The 15226-nt window shown below is 38.8% G+C and overlaps 2 protein-coding genes across 3 annotated transcripts in view; one reads left to right on the top strand and one right to left on the bottom strand.

Moving 5' to 3' along the window:
- Positions 1-15226, top strand: part of LOC106164818 (FERM, ARHGEF and pleckstrin domain-containing protein 2) — a 70842-nt gene that overhangs the window by 48626 nt on the left and 6990 nt on the right. For both annotated transcript variants that reach the window (XM_086997936.1, XM_086997935.1), the window contains exons 17-27: positions 381-462; positions 743-929; positions 1109-1159; positions 1635-1693; positions 2069-2140; positions 2412-2480; positions 2701-2873; positions 3708-3823; positions 4096-4241; positions 4947-5054; positions 6126-6277. In XM_086997936.1, the coding sequence (XP_086854062.1) occupies positions 381-462; positions 743-929; positions 1109-1159; positions 1635-1693; positions 2069-2140; positions 2412-2480; positions 2701-2873; positions 3708-3823; positions 4096-4241; positions 4947-5054; positions 6126-6277 (1215 nt within the window). The remainder of the gene's footprint in view (positions 1-380; positions 463-742; positions 930-1108; positions 1160-1634; positions 1694-2068; positions 2141-2411; positions 2481-2700; positions 2874-3707; positions 3824-4095; positions 4242-4946; positions 5055-6125; positions 6278-15226) is intronic.
- Positions 7399-10949, bottom strand: LOC106164833 (uncharacterized). Its single transcript, XM_013542863.2, has 4 exons — positions 10025-10949; positions 9040-9174; positions 8145-8178; positions 7399-7718 (listed from the first exon to the last, which is right to left on the bottom strand). The coding sequence occupies exons 1-3, from the start codon at positions 10308-10310 to the stop codon at positions 8171-8173; spliced, it is 429 nt and encodes a 142-aa protein (XP_013398317.1). The 5' UTR covers positions 10311-10949; the 3' UTR covers positions 7399-7718; positions 8145-8170.

Genomic DNA, 15226 nt, shown 5'->3' with positions numbered 1-15226 from the left:
AGGCTGGCCATGTGGTAAGACTGACATTACATCATGACATGTTAAATTGTTTGTAGTGATAATAGAAATAACTGTAGTTTTCTGAAGGAAATCGAACAGAGGTTGGCCATGTGGTAAGACTGACATCATGTTATGACTTGTCAAATTGTTTGTAGTGATAATAGAAGTAACTGTAGCTTTCTGAAGGAAATTGAACAGAGGCTGGCCATGTGACAAGAATGACACCTGTCATGTCATTGTTTCAAAAGGTTTGTTGAAAGATGGTTAGACTTAATAATAACCTTTAATTAAGTGACCACATATTGTACCTTGTAACTTACCCACTGTAAAGTGTGTTAGTTGTGACAGTGTTGAGATTGATTGTGTTTCTGTCGTTTCAGGGAGGGGAAATCCAATGCACATCTGAACGGAGATTACCAAAGAATAGGGGACATCATGTTAAATAACTTAAAGGTTTTGCAGGTTTGTTTTAACTCTTATTTATATGAAAGCAATCTTGTTTAAATTTGTCGTCATTCACAGTGTTAACTATGTGTTTCAGGTAAGCTTTTCATCATACATCTTGAATTTGGTGCTTCCTGAGTCCTGGGTAATTTGATACTGATCCAGGCACTTCCCTGGATTCTGACCAAGTTGGCCTAACACCATCATTTAAATGTTATCTTACCAGCCCCTTTTCAGTAATTTATAAAGAGTAATTGAAAGCATTTTGAATCTTAGTAAAAAACTATTTCCATTTCAGTTGTACAAGAACTATATAGACCACCATGAAGAGATCTTAATGGGCTTCGAGAACACAATGAAACAGGATAAAAATTTCGAGCAGCTTTTAAAGGACTTTGAGTCACAAAAAGTCTGCTATCTTCCTCTTTACTCCTTCTTCCTGAAGCCAGCACAGAGGCTGATGCATTACCAACTGATCCTTGAAAGTAAGTACCAGTGTGGGCTGTCTTGGTAAACCGCCACCTATATCAGTTAACAGTACTGTTTATAAAAGGCAAAATGCCTCAAGGGTAAGCTTTCGTCCCCAAAGTGGTTTTAATATTTGTGAAATATGGGCCAAGTTTATACAGCAATGTATAGAGTATTTTATTTGTTTGTTTTTCAGGGTTACTGGCACATTATTATGCAGATCATCCAGACTACAAGGATTGTAAATGTAAGTCTCCATTTCCAGTACTGTTGTTAACTATGAAAGAGGTTGTTCACGGTCTGCAGATAGGAATTATTCTCTACATAGAGACTAAGTAAATTAAAGTCGGACTTATTAGACGCAACATATGAGCAGCAGTTTACATCAGTACCCAATGAACATCCCCCCCCCCCCCCCCCCCCGAACTTAATGCCACCAGTGCCTCCCAACTCCTTACGGATGTCCAAATAATCATCAAAATCACCATTCAAGTGACCAAGGTTTATAGATCATGGACCAAAATGTCACATTTGTCTCAATTAATTAGTCTCCTAAGTAAAGAACAATGGTGTTTTATAAAAATACACTACAGTCATTTTATATAATTAAATATTTGTATAAATGGTCAATAAAATGCAAAATATATTCTAAATTACTAATTAATGTAAACTTCTCTACCTCTATTACAAACTGTTTGTTTAATTTATTTTTTTATTTCCAGCTTCCCTTATTAAAATAGCTGAAGTCACCAGTGCCTCTGCAGACACAATGAGAAGTTTGGTAAGTATCAGTATTAAAATAACTGAAGACACCTGTGCCTCTGTAGATGCCGTGAGAAGTTTTGCATCATGGGAAAAGTTGGTACACATACTTCTGCGGACCATGTGGTGCCAACCATGCACTGACCTTGTGGTGTCGACCATGTGGTACTGTCCACTTGATACTAACATTGTGATATTATCTACTCTGAATTGAGTGATCTTATTAGGTCTCAATGATTATTGCTTTATGAGAATAAGAGAGGATAGTTCATTGTGCGAAGTTCTGTAATAGAGGTCCGGTTTTCTTAGATAACTGTGTTCCCAACTCTTAGACATTCAGGCTGGTTAACAGATGGGATTGCTACAAAGATTATACATACTATTTCTGTTGTAGGAAAACTTGCACAAACTTCTGGAGTTACAAAGAGACCTGTTAGGAATAGACAACTTGGTTCAGCCTGCCAGGGTAAGTGCTTGTTGTAACTTGGGTGATTTTGAAGCATAGTGATCACAGTAAAATTCTATTTTAGATGTTTACATTATGAATAAGATGCTTCCTATCTGTTTTACTGCATGTTTTAACTACCATGAGGATGTCATAAGTTTTTGGTAAGCCTCTAAAAAAAGAGATATAAAGTTATTTATCACATATACTGGAGTTTGGTTTAGATATTTGATTAGTAATTCATGTTTCTTGATGTTTAAGAATTAACACAATGATGTTGAAATGTTTCTAGGAATTTATTCGAGAAGGCTGTCTCCAGAAACTTTCCAGGAAAGGATATCAGCAAAGAATGTTTTTCTTGGTAAGTTAAAGCAAAAGGTGTTCACTGTGTTGTTCTTCGTAAGTTTCAGCATAGGATGTTCTTCTTGGTAAGTTTCAGCATAGGAGGTTATTCTTGGTAAGTTATGTTTTCCAGTTTCTTGTCCGGCAAAAATGCACTTGAACCAAATCAGTTTTAGTTCTGCCAGGATAACAGGAATGTCAAAAATCTTAATAAACAGTCTTAAAATTTTCCCTTCCAGCTGTCAGACATGTTGGTCTACACCAGCAGGTCGGCCACTCCCAGTCAGCAGTTTAAAGTCCATGGGCAGCTGCCACTGAGGAACATGTATGTAGAGGAAACTGACCCCAAGATGGCTGTCGCCAACAGTTTCACCATATTCAGTGGAAACAGGTGCCTACTAGTAGCAGCCAGGTCAGTACACATGTGTCAGCCATGTTAGGTGTGTTAAATGTGATGGACTGCTTGGTGAGGCAGTGTGTTAGGTGTGACATTGTGTTAGCTGTGACAGTGTGTTGGGTGTGACGATGAGTTAGGTGTGCCATTGTGTCAGGTGTAATAGTGTGTTAGGTATCACATTCTGTTTGGTGTGACTGTATTAGGTATGACAGTGTGTTAGGTTTTACAGTTCGGCAGGTGTGACAGTGTGTTAGGTAGCACATTTTGTTAAGTTTCTGTTAGGTGTGACAGTGTGTTAGGTATCACATTTTGTTAAGTTTCTGTTAGGTGTGACAGTGTGTTAGGTATCACATTTTGTTAAGTTTCTGTTAGGTGTGACAGTGTGTTAGGTATCACATTTTGTTAAAGGGATAATAACTCTTCGTTTTGGCCAAAAAATGAATTTTCCTGGAGTAAACAACAATTTTCCCATACTTACCAATGGTTGATGAATCCATCTTTACATTCAAAGTTAGTCCCTGTTTTTTTTTCTAAAATGTTTGGTTTTTTGTTAAAATCTCTTAAGAGATAATAACACAGTACAGCCATCAATGGAGGTCACGTGGTCTGAAGACAAGCTCAGATATCAGAATAATAGCTATAACTCCTGTTTTTGTCGTAAAACAGCATATATTATATTTATAGGAGTTATTCACAATGTTTTCATTGTGAAATATAGACCTCATACGAAGAGTTATTATCCCTTTAAGTTTCTGTTAGGTGTGACAGTGTATTAGATATCACACTGCATTATATGCGTAAGTGTGTTTGATTCAACAGTTTCGTAACAGCAGCCTGTTGATTTTTCAGCTCCCAGGAAGAGAAGGATAAATGGGTCGAAGACCTGACAGATTCCATCCAGCTGGTACGTGTGAAGGGAGACGATATCCACCTTCAGAAACAGCCCAGCCTCAAGTCCAGTACAAGTGAGTAATGTATAAGTGAGATAGTACAAGTGAATGCTGCATTAGGCTGATTGTATTCACATTATTCCAGTACAAGTGAGTGCTGCATTATGTAGCTGGTTTTCATCTGGTCCTATTTTCAACCATCACCAGGTATATCATTTCAGTTTAATGATTTTGATATTGTTTCAGTTTAATGATTTTGATTGTTTTAGTCAAATTTCTTCATGTATGTCCTCTGAATATTAAGCCCTCCCCCATGTATCTGTATATATCTTGTGTCATCTGTTCAGGTTCCTCAGAGAACATAGATGTGTCAGACCCAGCACCCTCATCGCCTCCAGAGAAGCAGTCCCAGCACCGCGCCAATACCACCATGCATGTATGCTGGCACCGAAACACCAGCGTCAGTATGAAGGACCATAACACAGCCATCAAGGTGAGAAACACAGCAAAACGTCCTGCACAACATAGAAGTGTTATAACAAAAACCTTGTTCCAGCATCAAGTTGAGACACAACAAATATTGCTACACAATACAATGTTATAACACAGCCATGAAAGTGAGACACAGCAAATCTTGCTACACAATACAATGTTATAACACAGCCATGAAAATGAGACACAGCAAATCTTTCTACACAATACAATGTTATAACACAGCCATGAAAATGAGACACAGCAAATCTTGCTACACAATACAATGTTATAACACAGCCATGAAAATGAGACACAGCAAATCTTGCTACACAATACAATGTTATAACACAGCCATGAAAATGAGACACAGCAAATCTTTCTACACAATACAATGTTATAACACAGCCATCAAAGTGAGAAATAGCAAACCTTGCTACACAATTCAATGTTAATTGATAGGCAATGTTACAATGTTGATACACAATACAATGTTGCTTCACAACACTATATAATCTAACACACTGTCACATAGTACACACATCAGTAATTGTTGCTTTATTTCCAGAACCAGTGAGCAGAAGTGGCTGTCACAACTATCACACTGTAACATTAAGTGCTCACATCTGTAATTGTTGTTATATTTCCAGAACCAGTGAAGTGGCTGTCACAACTATCACACTGTACCATTCAGTGCTCACATCAGTATTTGTTTCTTTATTTTCAGAACCAGTTAAGTGGCTATCTGCTGAGGAAGTTCAAGAACAGTAATGGCTGGCAGAAATTGTGGGTAGTCTTCACCAATTTCTGTCTCTTCTTCTACAAGACATTTCAGGTAGGAATATTGATCCCCGTGCCACTATGTAGTGTATAATATATAGGGCCAGAGGAAATTATTATTTGGATAGCTTGGAAGGTATATGTGTTACAGCTGAAAAAGTGTGCTTTTGCTGTGTGGCTCCGAAGAAAAAATGAAAAAAAAAAAAAAGCTGGTTCTTTTGACCTTTCATAAATATTTGGAGACTAGCTTTTTCCAGTAGGCAAAAATTATGAAATTTTCAGAATGATGCAATTTTATAATCATAAAAATGAGATATCTATATAGCAATTGTGGTGCTTTTACTGCATATTTCATGGAATAATAGAGTAGTCTGCCTTTTAATTTTGTCGCTGCCACTCAATAGGAATGTACTAATTTTAAGAAATTCTGACTTAAAAATACAGCATCTGTAAAATTCACAATTTTCCTCTTTGAAAAGATAGTTTGAAGTTTGATTCAGATAGACTTTTCTCCAATCAACCAAATTCATTAATTTATATGAGCAATAACTGTTGTGTTAGTTACGTGCCTAGAAGATGATGTGTTTTTGAACAACCAAATCTTGAATAATAAGCTATTAGCAGAGATGAGGTGTGAGGAGTGGGCGAGTTATGACAGGCTGACATCTGTGTGACCAGACACCTTATTGTGTTCTCCCAGTGACAGGAAGCATGCCGATAAGTATGATTGCTATAATATGGTTGTTTGCGTGGAACTAATTGCAGCACTGCTGTTGATGGGGATTTGTTATGGCAGTGAAACTAAGCCTCCAAGGAAGACAACTTCATCTCTAGAATTTTGTCTTCACAAAGTCTTCGCAGTAACTGGCTCGTGCTGCCAGTAATTACGCCGCGGGGTATTCAGGGCACAGACCGTGATCACAAGATACCGCATTTAGAAAATAGATTTTTAGAAAATAGACTTGTCATGTGAATGGCCCCACAGCTGAGTTTGCTGTACATTAGAAAATTGGGTCACAAAAAATTACATTTAGACAAAAGTGGTTTTTCTTGGAGTTTTACAAGCTTTTATACAGGTACAAGGATTCCCACTGCCCTATCTAATATGGTACTTCTGTACTTTCAGGATGACTTCCCACTTGCCAGCCTCCCCCTGCTTGGCTATTCTGTTAGCACCCCCAGCGAGGTGGACGACATACACAAAGACTACGTCTTCAAACTACAATTCAAGAATCATGTTTATTTCTTCAGGGCGGAGAGTGAATACACATTTGAAAGGTATGTCATACTGGCCTCATAAACGTTCAGACATTTTTGGACATAAGCCTTAGATTTGTGAGCACGAATGCACAAATTTATGACTCCAGCCACAAATTTACTACCCCCAACATAGAATTATTTGCCCCAAGCTTAGCGTTTTATTGCACACACAATTTAGCCGGCTTCCTTCTGGGTCTCTAGCTGTACACATACGGGTTCTTTTTATCAACAAAGAACTATTAATACAACAACAATGCATTCTTGACTATCTTCAGCTCATATGGAAGGTACCAAATGGGTAGATAAGCAAACACATGGTTTGTGGCTAGAGTCGTCAATTTGGGCATTTGTGCCCACAAATATGAGGATCTAGTTAAGGCCTAATTTGTTTAAATATTAAGGCCTGGTCATATTGGCATGAAAGTAGATAGAAGATTGACGTGTTGGATTGAGGTGCAAGCCAAATTAGTACTCTGAAGCCTGAAATGGTTTCATATGAACATAATTTATTTATCCCTGTCCTGCAGCAATTATTCAGGAAAATTAAATGTCAATTTGATAATTCTAGTGCTGTGCAGAATGATTTTTAAATTCAAAATGAAATTGTTGATCTTGACTGCACTTGTTCTGTCTAACTTATGTCATATGAATTATCTTAAATTGATTGAAAAACATGATTTTTAATGCATCATCCTCATAGTTTCTGTCCTGTGAACATTTTTATTTCCTTCTGAAAATACTTAACAGTTCTATTGTGAAACTTTTGAAAATGTTGGGATGGCATATTTGAACAATTTTATGAAATTTGTAAAAACAATGATTCAGACAAACAAAAATTGCAGGTTTGCATCTTCCTCACATTGGACGCCACAGAAAAGTGATTAAAGATTTTAGAGGCTTATTGTTGTCAGTCATTTCTATTGAACCCAGGGGTATATCCCTAGCACCCCATTTCCATAGATTTTTAGATCGATCTTTCCCTGTGGGGAGTCTCACTAGATTACTGTCAGCTTGGCCGGCTTAAGCGTCTGTCCCGCCTACTAAAAGCTGTAAGGGGGTAATTAACTATGGTGCCCACTCGGCTGACTGCAATTTAGCGTGAATCCCCAGGGAGTTAGGTCGATCTAAAACTTAATCTGGGAAAGCACCCTAGGGGGTATCTTGGGGCATGCCCCTAGGGGTTGCTCCAGGGGGTATCCCCAAGCAGTTAAGTCAGTAGGTTAACACGGTATGTCTGAGGGGTCCCCCAGCAGCGTGGTCCTGATGCTTTGAACACTGAGGCCCAGCTGCTGAAGTCCCAGGCCGGCATGAAACAGGTCCAGAGATTTACAGTAGACTTTCACTTGTTGCTGAAGAAATGCACACAGTCTTTGTGCCTCTGCCTCTTGAGAGGAGCAAATGGTTTTGATGCTGTCACTAGGTGGCACTGGTGTACTGGTAACAGGAGGGGACGGCCCAGCTGAAATAGAAAATGGACCTGCAGACATTTTGCTAATAAGTTGTGAAATTTTGGTATCATGTTTTGTTCTATCGAGGTGTATTGTATAGGTTAGAGCAGATATCTGTTGCCTTAGCCACATTGGTGATTCATGCTCCTTAGGTTAAATCTATTTATATGAATGCACTATATTATTTTTGCATGATGAAGATTTTTTCAAGTGTCAGTGTCTTGCATAAAAAATGTCAAATGCCTGATAGTTTCAAATTATACCTTAGATATCTGATAGTTATTTTGACTGATAGTTTTTCTGATAAGATTTTTGAATAAACAACATAAGAGCATACACAACTTTTAGTTTTCTAGAACCATGCAATTACAAGTAAAATGTGAATTGTATTTCAATGGGGCTGTAGAAGAACCAGAATAGCTCTATTGCCCACCTACCATTGTTGCCTCATGCAGTTGCTATCTCAGCCTTCTGTTGGAGAGAAGAAAAAACAAAAATAATGAAAACATTCACAGATAAAACTTGAAAAAAGTGACATCCAATCTTTGCTGCCTTGCTTACAATCATGTTCATGTTTTTGTTACATCAAAATGGTGTTAAGATACATGATGTCAACAACATTAAGAACAACAACAATAGCGACAACAACAACAGTCAGCCATAGTGCCCTTTAAACATGGAACATTGATAACCAACATGATTATTTATTGACAAAGTTTCTGACATATTTTGAAGATTCAAGAAAAAGAAAAACATTGATAAGACTGTTGAGAGCATGCTTGAGAACAATTACAGTCTGCCTAGAATTTGTGATATTGAGTTCTTGTATAGCTCATTCCATGAAAATCCCAGTACGCCTGATAAAGTTATTAAATATACTGATAATAATAAAATAAAATGGCAATAAAAATAATAAAATAATGTCATTCATAAAACACCATGAACATTAATAGAGAAAATAGAAGATAACAGTGCAAACCAAGGCATTCTCAAAAACTTAACATTTCTCAGGCATACTTGCACATAAACTTTTAAAGAGTGCAAAGAGTCAGCTTCAAGATCAAGAGAAGGACATTATAAATAAGACAGGATAAATGATGACGACCCATCTCTAAGGATTGTCATATTGACTAAATAGTTGTGATAAAAGTAAAAAGTGCTGTTGACTAGTAACCATTTAAACTAAGATGTGATAGTGGTGTAGATGTAGGTATGGGGGGTATAACAGAATAAGTAGTTGTGACAAAAGTAAGTAGTGCTGTCGACTAGTAACCACATAAACTAAGATGTGATAGTGGTGTAGATGTGCGTGTGGGGTGTAACAACATCTACCATGGTGTACTGGCCTTCCTAGTGTGGCGCAGCAGTTTCTGTTTCCATTACGGCAGCACGTTTTCACCTCTGACAGGTCTAGGAAGGCACCCCAGCGGTTCCTCTTTGATTCTTTTAGGGACGCTGAGTCTGCCGCTAGAACCAGAAATGTTTTCACTTAAGTATGTTGTGATATGACCAAGGTTGTAGTCAGTGGCCAAAGTTGGAGGAAGTAAATCAACTCCTGTTGGATGGGGGAGGGGGGGCCATTTCTCTAGTCTTACCCTCAGTGGTAAATTACCACTGGACAAATCTGTGTAAAATGTTGTCTATCAGCAATGCACATTTTGACTAAATGTTAGTTAGCAAAAACTTTTACCAGGAGTAAATTTTTTAAAACCAATGTTTATTCAAAAGAGAAAGGATTCAATCTGCATAGAACATTATACACTGTCCTTTTGAGGACAAAAAAGAAATAAATATTGACAAAGGCAGTAAAAAAAAGAAAAGAAAATTAGGAAAGAATGGAAACGTACAACTAAATGGTTCAATAAATGCTAAAATAACTAAACAGATTAATAAATGTATTAAAGCATATGTATATATATATAATATGTATATAAATACTGCTACTTTTTGATAAAATCCAAGACAAAATCTTATCTTACACTAGGTGAATAAGGGGTGTGATAATGAAAAACAAGAAAATATCTGATAATGAGAATGATCACAAGGAGAAAAACGTTGTTGCAATATTTTTCTTTTTTGTGTCTGTATGTGCATATTTTTAATTAAGTGATATTTTAAATGCCCAGAATGCAATGCACAAGACTTGTTTATGTAAGGAAAACTTAGGTAATAAAGACAGTGACAGTTCATGTTTAAGGATAAAGATGAGCAAAATTGCTTTTCTTTACCTTGAATAAAGGCAACAAAAGTATGACACTTCTCCCCGTCCCTTTCCTAGTGTCCCACCCTGTTTTCAACACACCAGATCTGTACTCACCCTCACTTTCCTCTTTCTGCTGTTCTGTGATGATATTTCTGAGTTCCCACAAAACTTTCAGTAGTTTTAACTGGACGTTGGTGTAGTCCTGAATGTGCAATGCATTGTCCTGTTGAGGGTCAGCTGCCTCTGTGTTGTCCTGGTATTGATCGTCCTGTGAGGGCACTGCTGTGTCCCAGTAGTCCAAACTGTGGGGAGAGGAGGGTGGGTGAGCCAGTATCAGGTGAAATAATCCTAGGAAAACCCCCAGCACCAGGGTGCAGTATAATGATGATGAACTTTGCATGCTGTACGGTGATGTAAGTCACAGTTGGCTACAGTTGTTCAGGTATGCAATAATGTTATAGTATGTTACACACAAGAGTGTTTCTCAGTTACAAAATGTAACAAAATACAATCCCAAGTTTGTCACTGATTTGTTACAATGTATTCAATTGTAACAAAATGTGAAAAAAAAGATCAAATCCAAAGTTTGTCACTGATTTGGTACAATATATAAAATTGTAACAAAATGTATCAGAATGTGCAAAAACTGTCACAGCAGCTTGGTTGGAGTTTTGTCCTGTTTCAGTGCCGTCAGAATTCCGTAGTTCCGTCTGTGGGGTTGGAGTGCCTTCAGATTGCGGTAGTTCTCGCTGTGTGCTCCAAGTGCTGCGTTTGTGGTCCTCTGAGTGCAATATTCCAGTTTTATAGTGTGTGGAGAGAGTGGGATCCCACATTACCTGAGAGAAAGTTACCAGACAATTGCCGCAATTATTTCTACTTCATTGTCCTCTGGTAATATCACTGTCATTACTGGAAGTTGTCTATGCACTCAGGGCCGTCACAGAATTTTCTGTTGCCCTGACTGTGGATAAACCATGGGTTATATATCCATGTGCCTAGGGCCTCAGTCTATTCCTATTTGGATGATTAAAGTGGAGAGCTGAGTGACAGTGCATGTGATCAACTGGAATTGCTTTCCTGGAAGCGGAGGACGTCTGTGAAAGATAAAAAGCAGGTGGTTCTGCCTCAACTCTGACATCACTGGACAGGAAACAAGAAATCACCGAATAAAAATACATCTTAGGTTCAGCAATAAGCTGAGTAAATGTTGGATTGTAGGCATGTAATGAAGGCCAGGGCTTTTTGATTAGAGGATGTCATCATCTTTTATTTAGGAATTGTCATCTGTGACATCCTTTCTGCCATTACTCCCTTAAAATGTATGATTATAGCCCGCAGTGAGTGGGTCATTTGTCACTGTACCCAATGATGCTCCCCCTGGGGATGTTGGTGATTAGGTGCACCAGCCAATTTTAACTTTCTTCTGGCAACACAGGAGATAAGACTAATGAATTCTTGAATGTGCTAGCATCTTGACTGATGTCTTCTGATTCCTCTCACTGTCAGACCTAGTTTGCATATTCCTTTGTTTGGTATATCAGTGCTATAAAGTGGGCAGTTTACATGGAAACCTGATTGTAACAGTTTTCTTAAAACAAGTTGACGTAAGCAGATAGTTTGGAATGGTACGATAAGTAGGTGCCAGGCATGGCTGTATCCATGGTTATCTCCTGCAATTTCCTGCAAAGTTACAAACAAGTTTTCATGACTTTACAGTCTGGTTAGATAATGATGTGTGAAGGACCTTCATGTTTCCTGCTGTGGTTTGGAATCCTTAGCCTACAGTTGACATGGGAAGACATGCCATTCATGGTGCAAGTCATAAGCTACCTGTGTTTGGGGGTTTGGAGCCAACCATGAACTACCTGTGTTTTGGGGTTTGGAACCAGTCATGAACTACCTGTGTTTTGGGGTTTGGAACCAGTCATGAACTACCTTTGTTTGGGGGTTTGGAACCAGCCATGAACTGCCTGTGTTTTGGGGTTTGGAACCAGCCATGAACTGCCTGTGTTTTGGGGTTTGGAACCAGTCATGAGCTACCTGTGTTTTGGGGTTTGGAACCAGTCATGAACTACCTATGTTTTGGGGTTTGGAACCAGTCATGAACTACCTGTGTTGAGGGTGTGGTGCCATTCATTAACTACCTTTGTTGGGGGGTTGCAAAGTTGCATTTATGTAGCCAAATGCTCACAAGCTCAGAAGCTAGTCATTTATAAAATATATGATTAAAAATAATATGATATATAGTTATGAAAATGGGGGATTATTAAAGGATATGTAAATAAAGACAGCACACACTTATCCCCCATATTTCCTAAAAGGTAGGATTAATCATTCATCCATAGAAAAAACTATTTCTCCTACTGTGATACTTGATGACTCAAGGAAGATAATGAATGTATCAATTAAGATAAAACATGTTTCTCCCCCAATTATCTAAAAAGTAAGATGAGGAAATTAGGTAAATAGCAAAGATTACTTGAACAAAATGTTGACACAAGAGTAAAAATAAAGGCATATATCATGTTTTTTTAAAAATCAGCACAAAAGAAACAATGACCATTGGCAGGTGAAATGGGGATGCTCCCCCGTAATACCCACTTTGCACTGCCTGCTTCCCATAGGCCAGGCCAGCCCAGCCCAGCCCAGGCCACTTTACTGTGCTGCTACACACTTTGTAACTAAGGGTCCATTCCCATTCCCTATCGTACTAGCAGGTTCGATCTGTCTCCGAGGGATTTCTTCCTAAATTGCATTTAGCTTAAGCATGCACGAAAGTTTATACCTCCTAGCAGCTTCAGTGGGCATGATAGACATTTAAGCCACTTAAATTAAATGCAATTTAGTGAGAAACCCCTCAGAGTAAGATCGATCCTGCTAGTACAATAGGTTTATGGGAACCCAGTCTAATTTCTGTGTGTGCTCGGTTTCTGGAAGCTACCTGGACACACTGGTCACACTAAAACAATGTGAAAAAGCTTAGAGGAGCTGAGCACACATGAAGTTAATTACCCCCTAGATGCTCGGGGAGGCCTGTCATTCAGTTAAGCTGATTGCACTCTATGGAAATGGGGTGTAAGTGTGGTCTTATGAACTACTTTGAATGAAAGTGCAGACATGCAGAGAATACTATGAAAAGATTCAGTGTGCATCTCACTGTGTGATTTTATTAAGACCTCAATAAAATGTTGGTGTCTGGAGAAGTGAGCTCAGACATTTGCGGTTATAATTATTTCTGGTCTGAATACATCTTGGGCTGATAAGATCCAATGGGAACTGAAGCATGTTTCTGCTCATGCGCCAGGAGCCTGGTTAGTGCTATGTACAGAAGACATAGATCTTCAAAATGGCCATTTCCAAAGTGAAATGATGGAAATTCGATTTCTCAGGACAGTCTTAGTAATTGGTACTGCTGTTCTTTTGGTCTGCTGGATGTGTTGAGTCACAGAGGACAGGAAATTGTGGCCAGATGAGGAGAGAGAACATTAGCCGAGGGCTCTGGAGGGTTCTTTCAGTACACACAGCAGTTGCCATGGCAACATGACTCAAACAACCATTGGCTGACGTCACGCCTTGGGAAGATTGAAGTTAAATCTTTAATTTGTCTCATTGTCTAGCCACAATGATCTGGAATAAGTCGGAGCCATGCATTTGTCACTGACTCATTTTGCCTTGGTATGTGAAAGGCATCAAGTGCAAATCTTTGGACGTATTCAGAGCAGTGGACTAACTGGTCCGAGGGTCAAATATGGCCGACCAACTTGAATACTTCCCCACGGGATATCTCTTCAGTGTCTATTAGCAGATTAGATGGCAAGTTTTTTAATGGGTCACCATATTTGACCATCAGACTAGTAATTCCCTATTGTGAATGGGCCTTTGTTCTGACTTGGACTACCTTCTCACAATATGTATGTTACTTCATGATAATATGTAGTGTGAACGGAGATGTGTGAATGGCTAAAAGAACTCTCTGATTTGTTTGTTGTGGTTGATATAAAGATATAGTGGTAATGTTGATATAGAGGTTTTGCAGTGGTAATGTTGATATAGAGGTCTGGCAGTGGTAATGTTGATATAGAGGTTTTGCAGTGGTAATGTTGATATAAAGGTCTGGCTGTGGTAATGTTGATACAGTTGTCTAGCAGTGGTAATGTTGATATAGAGGTCTTTCTGTGGCTATGTTGATATAGAGGTCTGGCAGTGGTAATGCTGATATAGAGGTCTGGCAGTGGTTATGTTGATATAGAGGTCTGGCAGTGGTAATGTTGATATAGAGGTCTGGCAGTGGTAATGTTGATATAGAGGTCTGGCAGTGGTAATGTTGATATAGAGGTCTGGCAGTGGTAATGTTGATATAGAGGTCTGGCAGTGGTAATGTTGATATAGAGGTCTGGCAGTTGTAACGTTTATATAAAGGTCTGGCAGTGGTAATGTTGATATAGAGGTCTGGCTGTGGTAATGTTGATATAGAGGTCTGGCGGTGGTAATGTTGATATTATAGCTCTGACAGTGGTTATTTTATTGTACCACCAGCGTTAGCGCTGGCGGTACACATGGTTTCGGTCTCGTCCGGATCGTTCCGCCGGCTCCGCCGGCTCCGCCGGACGGCTACCGTTACCGCTTCTCCTCCTAGACGGTAAGGCCCCCCATACCCATCTCATGGATTTAGGTCACCTATAATCTCAACTCGTTCCACGTAAAATTTGGGCTTTGTCGGTATTGGGGTCTGGGTGTGGCACTCATTGCAATGCACCCTTGTCCAAAAATGGCAAAATTAAATGCTAATTATCTACCCTACGGAAGGAGTTACGGGAAAAATTTCTACAGACGGCTTTCCAAAAGTCATATGTGTAGATTTCAAATATACCCTCGGATTTGACCTTTGACCTTTACTTCAAGGTCAAATGGGCCAAAATTTTCAAAAAAATGAAATTTTTTACGAAAAAAAAATTTTTTGCCCTGTTATTCAGACACCACACAGACTTAACCAATAATATTATTGGAAAGTGTTACCCTTCAGGTCATCTTTCATCTCCGTGAATTTGGGGTCAATCGGTGCATTTTCACAGGAGTAGCGGCCATAAGATACCGAAACTGAAAACTGTCTCTAATTCGGGAACCGTTAATGCTAGAGACCCATTCTTTTTTGCATTTTGTAGAGCATGTAAAGCCCAACACTGGAGGTGGTCTCGGTTTTTTTGTATTCCATACGGTTTTCGAGTTACGCTGTATCAAAAAGTACATATTGGTGGTGAAAGGAAAATGTACGGAAGCCCACTGGTGCCATATGTAGAAAAAAAAATTATCTCGAAA

Source organism: Lingula anatina, chromosome 10 (assembly GCF_051362555.1).
Source record: "Lingula anatina isolate TDL-2025a chromosome 10, LinAna3.0, whole genome shotgun sequence".
Lineage (NCBI taxonomy): Eukaryota > Metazoa > Brachiopoda > Lingulata > Lingulida > Lingulidae > Lingula > Lingula anatina.
Note: the sequence above shows the minus strand (reverse complement) of the source record. Positions and strands in the feature narration are given on the sequence as shown.

Excerpts from the sequence above, each read along its gene's own strand:
- LOC106164833 (XM_013542863.2), bottom strand. The coding sequence starts at position 10,310 with ATGCAAAGTTCATCATCATTATACTGCACCCTGGTGCTGGGGGTTTTC. Across the intron at positions 9,175-10,024 it reads GCAGAAAGAGGAAAGTGAGG|CGGCAGACTCAGCGTCCCTA; the intron begins GTGAGTACAGAT and ends TTCTGGTTCTAG.